The 10027-nt window shown below is 57.8% G+C and overlaps 2 protein-coding genes across 2 annotated transcripts in view; one reads left to right on the top strand and one right to left on the bottom strand.

Moving 5' to 3' along the window:
* ALS2CL (ALS2 C-terminal like) overlaps positions 1–5426 on the bottom strand; it is a 31549-nt gene extending 26123 nt beyond the window's left edge. Inside the window, exon 1 of the mRNA XM_043442057.1 lies at positions 5248–5426. The gene's annotated coding sequence lies outside the window, so the exon portion shown is untranslated. The remainder of the gene's footprint in view (positions 1–5247) is intronic.
* On the top strand, positions 1044–10018 carry TMIE (transmembrane inner ear). Its single transcript, XM_043442074.1, has 4 exons — positions 1044–1479; positions 4628–4745; positions 8256–8405; positions 8709–10018. Exons 1-4 carry the CDS (start codon positions 1384–1386, stop codon positions 8807–8809), a joined length of 465 nt encoding a protein of 154 aa, XP_043298009.1. The 5' UTR covers positions 1044–1383; the 3' UTR covers positions 8810–10018.
* Positions 10019–10027: the final 9 nt, after the last annotated feature.

Genomic DNA, 10027 nt, shown 5'->3' on the forward strand with positions numbered 1-10027 from the left:
GAGGATGAGGTGACCCAGCCTACTCAGTCCCCTGACTTTGCCAGCCACTGTCAAGGGTCTTCTCGACAGACCCCTTGGGACAGCCATCATGGTTCACTGCTGGCTTTCCCACTTTCCTGCCTGCCCGGCGTGTCCCAGCCCTGGTGCCGTAGGTGTCTGCAGCTGGCCCTCCCCTCTCTGCTGCAGCCTGCCTTGGTCCTCGCCCATCTACATGGCACCACCAGGCAGGAGCCATAAAGGGCTCTGGATCTACAGGGTTCCGAGTTCTAACAGCAGGCCCGAGGCCCAAAGCACCGCAACCCGCACAGGTCTCCACTGGTGTCCTTGGGGATGAGGAACGCAGGGGTCTAACACCTGGCTGCTCTCTAGCGCTCAGCAGGGAGATGAATAACACCACAAAAGAAGGGAAGAGAAGGGGGAGGATGGACCAGAGGACTCTCCCTGTCACAGGCCTCCCCACTTCTCTTCCAAAGTCCTCCCCAGGTCTCCACAGCTCCTCCAATCCTCCTTAAATCCCTGGGTTGTCAAGGCTTGCTCTGAGGTCAGGACCAGAGTGCGGTGTGGGCCAGGTTCAGTGTGAGGTCTGGGTCATGGCTGAGACTGGAGTGGGAGTCAGAGCTCAGGCTGGGACAGATGCTGAGGATCAGTCAGAAACAGAACATGGTCTTCCAGCCCTTTCCGGGGGAGCCCGCCCTGTCCTGCGAGGCCACAGATGCTGGCTCCTTCAGGAACCTTCTATCACACCCGCAGCTGGCTGCTCTGACCATATAATCCCCTGTTCCCCCTCCCCCTCCCCCTTGCTCTGGTGTCCAGGGTGACCAGAGCTGCCTCTGGGCAGGAAGCCAGCCCAGAAAGCCCAGGACATCCCTGAGCGCCTGTCGCCATAGCAACCTTCCTGCCAAGCCATCCACCCCCCACCCCACCTGGGTCCAGTACCGTTTTTCAAATTCAGAACGTCAGAATGGGAAGGGCCTCCTAGATCGGCAGATTCCAGCCCCTCCCTTTGTCCCAAATGAATAAACTGAGGCCCGAGTGCGTAAGGGAAGGGGGGAACCTGTTGTCCAAGGACCTGACCCCAACCTGTCCCCCCTCCCACCCACTCCCGCCCCCTGTCGGTCTTGGTCGGATTAGGGGAATGGGGAGTCTAGAGGGTGATCTCCGGAGGGGGGCGGGCCCTCCACTCGGAGTGATGCAGGGGCGGGCAGCCCAGGAACCGGACACCGACGATGAATAAATGATGCTCACTCGCAGCCTGCCTGCGACCAGATCGCCAGCGCCCAGCGCCGGCTGCCCAAGGGGCAGTCACCCGGCCAAGGCAGCCTGGCTGGCGTCCCTCGGCTCCCCCGACCTGCGACCTGCGGCGGAGCAGCGCCGCGCGCGAAGATGGCGGGGCCGCGGCGAGGCGCGGGGCTCCTCTGGGCACTGGGCGGCGCCGCCCTGGGGGTTTGCCTCGCAGGGGTCGCCGGGCAGCTGGTGGAGGTGAGGTGGGCCGGCGCGGAGGGGTTCGGGGTGGCTGTCACCGTCCAGGCAGAGCCAGGCGGTGCCTTTCTGACGGGAAGCTGCTTTTCCCCTTTCTTTTGCACTAGGAGACCTGACTTAATGGGGAGACACAGTCCATCCCAAGCGCTTCCAGGATGCAGGGAGACTCAGCCCCAGTCTTAGGGTCCTTGCTCTGATGGGCGGGCACAGCCCCCGATCTCAGGAACATTATTCTGATGGGGAGACTCACCCTGACCTTAGGGCCCCCCAATCTGATTGGAGATACAGCCTGGCATCAGCGAGTGTCTGATGGGGGACACTCAGTCCCTGCACTCTACTCTGGTGTCCAGACGTGGGCAGGTGGCGGACAGAGGCAGGAGGACGAGGACACCCTTCACAGAGCAGCCATGTGTTGAGTTTGACTCCACACCGCAGGGAGGGGCAGGCAGGGCAGGGCCCAGGGACTCGGGGTCTTACTTGGTCCTGGTGATAGCTGGGAGCTAGCAAAGGTGTCTGAGCAGAGGAGAATCAGGATGAGTCCTGGACTGGAAGGAGAATAAATTAGAAGAGGGCCCATACTTGGGAGAACTGCTGAGATAGTCCAGGACGAAGTGAAAAGGATGGCTGAGGGGCTGGCCAGAAAGGGAAGGGTGGGAGCCATCTGCAGCCCCCTTGGCTGGCCTCTCTGTACCCCATTCCTGCTGAGCTGGGAAGGGGAGCTGATGAGGCTGACCAGACCCAGGATTCTAGAGCAGCAAGCCAGAGGGAGAAGGCCAGAGGTAGGGCCAGGGAAGAGTGGAGTAGGAGCCTGTGTAGGCAGGGGCAGAGTGGGGAGAGCAGAAGGGCACGAGATAGTCAAGCACCCCGGAGACCCCTCAAGAGGCAGGTGCTGGGCAACAGGATGGGAGAGGGGGGACAGGGCCTTATCTCTGGGGTCTGAGGGGACACCCCTGAACTGGTGGGTCTGAGGTACGTGGGGACAGAGCCCTGCGCCCCCATGCTAGTCTGTGCCTGCTGCTGACCAAGGGGTGTGATCAGAAGGCTGGGCTGGAGTCAGATGTCAGCTCTGGTGTCTCTGTAAGGGGAGTTGGGCTGGCTTGAGCCCCATGGAGTGCACTAAAGCCCCCACCAGCTGCCCTGAGGCCTCAGGTGCAGAAACTGAGCTGGTCTGGGTGTAGGAGAAACCCGACAGAGGGGGTCGACTCAGGTCTGAGTCAAGGACTCTTCCCTTGGTCCCCAGGAAAACGTCTTCTCCCAGTTCATCAAGGGAAATTGCATTTTGAGTCCCTCTGCCTACCATCTGCCTACAGCCTGAACAAGGGCCTGGCTGAGCCCAGGCGATCCAAGGAAGTACCAGAAAGATGAGAGGGGCTGGGGTCCATGGTACCACTCACCCTACCCACAGGCATCACCCTTCAATCAGCCTGTGAAATTCTGATGGAGGCCAGGCCCCCAAGCTTCAGAGTTCAGACTCCCAGCGGTGTCCACCACAAACAGATGCCCCACTATTACCTGTTTCCCCCTACCCAAGACCCTATCAGGGTGTCTTGAACAAAGCTGGAATAAGAAAGTGTCAGAAGTGAGCTCCTGGCTGCCCAGGCTCTGAATCTGAGATCTTTACCATGGCCCCCAGAATCTCCCAGTCTTACAACCAGCTGGGTCAACACACTGAGCGTCAGAACCATGCAACCCTGCCACTGCCCAGACCTTGGCCCTGACTCTACAGATGTGTGCCTGACCACATGCATGTGTACTCACAGCGCCCAGCCCCAACCCCACACACATGTGCCAGACCCCACATACACGTGTCTGACCCCACAGATGTGTCCAGGCCCTGGGATGATGCTGAGGAAGGGTGTCTACTTGTCCATTTTACCACTCAGGTTGTGTAGGAAGCCTTTCAGAGACCCCTGGGACCATTCCACTCAAGTTACAGATGGAGAAACTGAGGACTAAAGAAAAGAAGGCTCCTACCCCAGTTCACCTTGGTTAAGAGAAGAGAGCCAGGAATCATGTACCAGTCCTGGGCACATAGACCTTCTTGGTTACCTGGGACAGGCTGTTGGTCCTCTCCAAGTGTCTCCAGTACAGGCTGAAGGGTGGTCCATAAGGTGCAGAGGTACCTGGCTTTTTGGAGGTGCTCCATCCAGGCTTACGGACCAGGGGAAAGGCTGGACAGACGGTTGAGCTATGGGTTGCCTTTCCTTTCCGGAGAGCTGGAAGAGACTCCTCTTGTCTGTCCTTATTTGGGGTTAATCGAGGGGCAAGGCATTGCACTGATGCCTCAGTACCCCTCCATACCCCTCAGCCAAGCTCTGTGACAGAGATAGGGTCATATCCCTTTCAGCCCCACAGGTCAGGAACAGGTCTCACTGCTACCCTCCTGAGCAGGGCCATGTCCCTGACCTGGGGGTGCTGAGAGGGATATGACCCTATCTCCTTCCTCAGAACCCCAGGACAGGGAGGTGTGGCGCTGGGACGGTGGGAAGAGGCGCGCAGTGCTCATGATCGCTCCAGCAGTGCTTACAACTTTTGGCCTCCAGGTGTCGCTACTGCATTTCAGACAAATTACCTAGTCCCTGTTTCTGGTGAGGATTCTGGCCTAGCTTTCTGGTCAGAGAAGGTGACTCAGGTAAGACAGGCAACTGCTGAGGCCACCTGGTGGGGATCCTGATCAAGTAAGAGAGTCAGGAAGCCCCGACTGCAGTTCCGCACCCTGTCCCACACTGGGGGGACATGAGAAAAAGATACCACGGGGCAGTACGGGCCTTGTCTCTGGCCTTGGTCCTGAGACCCCATCTGCCTGTGTGACGCCCAGGCCTGGAGCAGGAGGAGAGAAAGGGCCTTGAACCTGACTGAAACAAACCATCCACATTTGCCCCTTGGGTTCGGTTTCCCCAAGCATTAACCACCCTCACACTCCCCAGTTCCCAGCTCCATGGTTCTAGGTTCTCTGCCCTCTTCTCTGGCTCTAAGGCTGGAACTTCCCAAGGTCTAAGGCATTGGTTATGAATGTCTAAGACCCTTGATCCTGGGAGATTCTGAAATGCTCGGACTTAGTGAGTCCTCACTGAGACCTGGGCCTCTCTCAGCCCAGTCCCAGCCCCTGGCTTCTGCCTGGCTCACTCTGCTCTCTCCCGACCCACAGCCCAGCACAGCCCCACCCAAGCCCAAGCCGCCCCCGCTGACCAAGGAGACGGTGGTGTTCTGGGACATGCGTCTGTGGCACGTGGTGGGCATCTTCTCGCTTTTCGTGTTGTCCATCAGTAAGTAGCGGCTGCCCCCCTTGACTACCCCCTGCTGCTGCCATACCACAGTGGGAGCATAGCACCCCGTTACCCCCCAGCACCACCCCCCAGGGGCTCAGAGCAGCAATTCCGGGCAGTGCAAGCAGGCCTGGCGCCCACAGGAGGCCCTCTGTGGTTTCTGGCACCTCCTGATCCACACAAAGTCCCTGTGGAGGGCTGACAGGCTGGTGGTGACCTGAAGTATTCTGCCCGACGGGGGATGCAGCCACATGGCAATTATGGTAATTACAGGGGACTCCACTGAACCAGGACGAAGACGTGTCATTTTTCCCTATCGCTGGCCTCCTCATGCTTTTCCTGCAGCTTGGCCAGCTTAAAACACCCACACCCAGGGGCCCCAACAAGGCCACCCTTGGCTGCAGCTCAGCACCAGGGCTCCCCAGACGCCCAGCAGATGTGGCTCCCAGGCTGCAAACCTAGCATTGTCAAATACCATTTCCTTGGAATGACTCACACCCACCTCAGTGAAAAACAGGAGACCCCCTCCTTCCTCTCGTGGATCTGGGAGTTGCTTGATGCGAAGTTGCAACAGAAGCCAGTTTGTGATGCTCCTTTCAGTTGTCCTTCCAGAGTTGGGGTCTGGAGTTGAGAAAAGGGGGGCTGAGAAATGCCAACTGGATGGGAGAGGCCACCAGGGCACAAAGAGATTCCCATGGGCCAAAGGCAGGGGGGTGCAGGCAGTAAAGGGAAAGAACATACTCCCCCAGTAAAGGCTTCATGGAGGAGGGGTCTTCAAAGCTGTAGATGGGTAGGATGGATGGAGGTTTGTGTCAGGCAGCTAGCAAGGCATTCCGGAGAGAGGTACAGTGGGGGCAGACGTGGGAGAAAATGGCCTCCACACAGGTCTCAGATAACCCCTCTAAGACGTTTACTGAGTGCACCCTGGCTCAGGGGCTACAGGGGCATTTAAGTTCTAGGAGGAGCTATCCTGGGATGAGGTCCCCCGGGGGCAGGGCTGACCACAAGGGCCCACCCAGATGTAGGGGCTCCAGGGGAGACAAGGACATCGATTTTGCATGTGCTTCTCCTGGCACCAGAAGTGCCCTTCCACCCCACCCCCCACTCTCTTCACAGCTAGGGTGGGAGAGCTTCCCTGGTGACTCAGACGGTACAGAATCTGCCTGCAATGTGGGAGACCTGGGTTCGATTCCTGGGTTGGGAAGATCCCCTGGAGAAGGGAACAGCTACCCACTCCAGTGTTCTGGCCTGGAGAATTCCATGGACAGAGGAGCCTGGCAGGCTACAGTCCATGGGGTTGCAAAGAGTCAGACATGACTGAGCAACTTTCACAGGGTGGGAGGAGGAGGTGAGCAAAAGGCTGCCTTCTGCTCCTAACCAAGGCTGGTGAGCAGTCAGGCTTCTGAGTGGAGGCCCCACAGACAGACAGGTGTGGCTGCAGCCCCAGCCAGGTGTTCAGAGAGGGAAACAACCCCCCAGTACCAAGAAACAGGTTTCTGCCTGCAGGGGCCACAGGAGCAGTCCAGGGTGCAGGTCCAAAGAGCAGCTCTGGGGCACCCCGAGGAGCCGGGTCGAGGGCACCATGGGGCCTCAAGACACACAATGGTTTCTCCCGGGCTCTCTTTGGCCCAAGATGGTGGAAGTGCCTAGAGGCACATAGGAAAGCTGCAGTGTCAGGCCCAAAGAGGCCCTTGGACCTCAACTACACAAGCTGACTTCTATTCCTAACCCTATTTCCTGGAAAAAGGTAAGGGATAGTCCCAAAGGCCTCTGAGCAATAGGTCAGCACTTGTTACCTTCTGTGCAGGACTCTAGGAGTTGGGGATCCAGTCTCCTGGAGAGGAAACACTTTTCCCACTTCCCTGTCTGCTTGGGCCTCGGTGGTATAGCTGTTGGTGGAGCATCACCCCCAGAACCTTGTGGAGAGGATGGAGTTGGATGGGGCTGCCTCTTTGGCTCCCCGCCAGCCTGGGGACTCCTATCCCCAGCCTCTTCCTGGGCTTGGAACTCTGTCCAAGAAACTTTGTTTTTCTCCTTTGAAGAGAAGTAAGCAGGCCAGGCTGGATGGGACAGGTCCAGAGTGAGGGGCAGCGCCTCCATCCTGCTCTGACTGCCAATAGCTGTGGCTGTGCTGCCTTTAAAGTCCAGGCCTGCCAGGGACTGGGACCAGCCTTTGCTGAGAGCCCGGGCATGGTCCTGAGAAGGTACCTGATGGGGTAACTGGAAGAGGTGGTTCAAGCCAATAGGGTGGGGGTGGGGGACCAACCCTGGACCTCTGGCATACAGGGGTCTGGAGGCGACCAGAGAGCAACTCTTTGGGTAAGAAAAGCCTACTGTCTTCCCAGGTCCATCCCTGGGCAGCAGTGCACAGTCAGACCTACTATTAGGGCCCTCACACGACTGTCCCCCACCATGTGTTCCTGGATGCTATTGACACCCTGTGCATTCATTCAGGAGTCCTGTCCTGAGTCCCAAAAGCTTTGAAACCATCTCATTCACTTTTTCTTTCATTCTGTGAGTCTGGAGAAGACTCAATGGGGCCATAATACTGGCTGACGAGGTTGCACAAGATGACCCCAAAGGGTGCTCCTTCCCGGACCACATAGGTCTGATCTATCTTCCCCAAAAAGAGGCCTGGCTTGTCCTGCCTGGCCCTCCTGCCTCTAGGAGTCTGCCAGGAAGTTATGTCTGGTCATCTGATTTATAATAGGAAGCAGCTCTGTCCCCTCCCCCTGAGGCTGGGGCCAAGGTGGTCAGACTGTGGGGGCCTTAAAAAAATAAACTCAGTCCAGCCGAGTCCTGGCAGCCCTGCCCAGCCCGGCCCTGGACAGGCCAGCTCCATGCCTTGGCCCAGCTTGCGTGGGCCCAGCTTGTGCCCTGAGCCAGAAAACCACTCCTGGAATAACTCTGTCTGAGGTGAACGTCCCAGGGCAAGGTCTGTGCCCTCCTGCAGGCTCTCACAGCCAGGAGGAGCCCTGGCTTGTCCTCAGGGAGGTTGAGGAAGATGGCAGCCTGTCCTCTGGGGTCTGAAGTGCTCTCAAGAGCCTGGGGAGGAAAACCGAGGATGAACCAGGAGCCCAGAGGCCTGGGTTTCAAGTACAGGACACCCTCCTGGAGGCTGTACCCTCTAGGACCTCTCAGTCTAGCCAGAAAGACCTGCCTCCACCCTGAGCCAGGACCACTGACATAATATGTGGGACCAGTGAAAACTGAAAACATGAGATCCCTATCCAAAGATTATTAAGAATTTCAAAAAGTGACAGCAGAGTATCAGACCAAGCACAAGGCCTTTCTGAGAGCAGGCCTACCACCTAAAGCCAGCCCTGCTCAGGAGAAGATATTTTGAAAATCTCAGAGCCCACAGGGGTTTTGTCAAAATGTGGAACCTCCTGAAGAGAGACTCTTGGGTGAGACCCACATAGATAGATGGAGACAGGCCTGGAATTTGGGTGCCATTCCTGGGGTGTCTGAGCTCTGGCCCTTGCCAAGCCTGCTCTGTCCTCCCTGTAGTTATCACTCTTTGCTGTGTCTTCAACTGTCGCGTGCCACGGACCCGGAAGGAGATTGAAGCCCGGTATCTGCAGCGAAAGGCAGCCAAGATGTACACGGACAAACTGGAGACTGTGCCACCCCTCAACGAGCTCACAGAAATCCCTGGAGGTGAGCAGGCCTGGCCCCCAGTCCCGCCAACCCCCAAGCCTGCCAAGCTGGCCATTTCCTTGATCCTTCCACTCAGAGTGCCCTGTTCCTCCCCTCCACCTGGTTCAGGGAGGGGACTCATCCCGGTTTCTGGAGACCAGAGCAAAGAAATGGGTCAGGGTGAGGCAGGGAAAACAAGAAGCTATTTTGCAGGTAGGAGTGGTTGGGAAGGAAAAAGGAATGAAGGGTTGGACTGGGAGGCTCTGGTGTGGGTCCTGGGATGCTGTTTCACTCCTGTTGAACCCTTTTCCTTCTATTCCACAGAGGATAAGAAGAAGAAGAAGAAGGACAGTGTGGATACAGTGGCCATCAAGGTAGAGGAGGATGAGAAGAATGAGACCAAGAAGAAGAAAGGAGAGAAATGAGGAGAGCTTTCTGGAGGTGGCGGCTGGGGCTGGCCAGCCCTAGGGCTCATGGTCCTGCCAGAGTCCAGACATCTTAGACTCCAAGCTCACACATGGACCCCAGAGGTTGCAGAGAACCCTCTCCCTGTAGAGAGGGAATTGCAGGGGCCCAGCACCCTGTCCCCGAGCCTATAGGAGCAAGGACAAAACTGTACCAGATGTGCCACCTCCTGGCCTGGACTCCAACTCCTTTCACCCTGTCCACGTGGCCGCTCAGCAGAGGTGGTCTGTAGACCCTGTCCCTCTGTAGATCCAAAGTGGCCTCTACCCACCCAGACATGCCTCTGTCTCCTCTTCTGCCAGGAACAGCTGTGGCTAAGGGGTGATGGGATGTGGGTTTTCTTCTGGAAGGGGATGGCCGGCCTGGACGGGACAATGTGAGGCCACACCGGGCTGCCCACAAGGAGGGAGAGGGTCACTGGAGGAAGCAGGGGCAGCAGGAGGCTCTCGGACTTGGCTGGATAGCAGCCCTGCTGGTGAGGGTCTGCCCCAAGCCTGGCATGGGTTCTGGCCCAGAGCGGTGATCAGAGAAGGACCAGAGGCAGAATCCCCAGCCCAGCAGATACCAAGCTCCAGGCAGCGGATGCACTTGTCTTACTTACTGTGATGTAGCTGAGGCTGCTGGAGGGGCTAGCATGAGGCCCAAGGGCTCAGGGCTTGGGGCTCCAGGAGTGCAAAAGGCTGAGGCCAGTGGACCAGAGAGAGAGAAGACAGCTGGCACCTGGGACCCAACTTGGGAATCCAGGGAACATTTGAGAAGCCAGTGGGGACTTGAGGCTGTCCTGGGGCCCTTTCTAGGCTTAGCTGTGGTGGCAGGGCCTCAGGAGACCACCACAGGGGCAGTTAGGGATGGAGGCAGCAGCCCGCCTTGCACTTCCTGAATATAACAGCACAGCTTCCTCTTCTGCTGTCAACCACGATGCCTGAAACAGGACTGCTGATCAGAAGGTGAAGGCTCAAACCTGACCTGCGGACTGGACCCCTGGGGAGGGGACATGCAGAGTGGGGTATCTAGATGCAGCGAACATCACCTGAGGAACTCAGACCTGGGCCTGGAAACTTAGGAGATACTGGAGGTTTCCGAGCCGGGGGGTGGGGAGCTGCTGGCAAAGCTCACACTGCCTCTGCAGCCTGCAGAGATTTATAAATAAAACTGAGTGCCTTCTCATACCCGAGCAA

Source organism: Cervus canadensis, chromosome 22 (assembly GCF_019320065.1).
Source record: "Cervus canadensis isolate Bull #8, Minnesota chromosome 22, ASM1932006v1, whole genome shotgun sequence".
Classification (NCBI taxonomy): domain Eukaryota; kingdom Metazoa; phylum Chordata; class Mammalia; order Artiodactyla; family Cervidae; genus Cervus; species Cervus canadensis.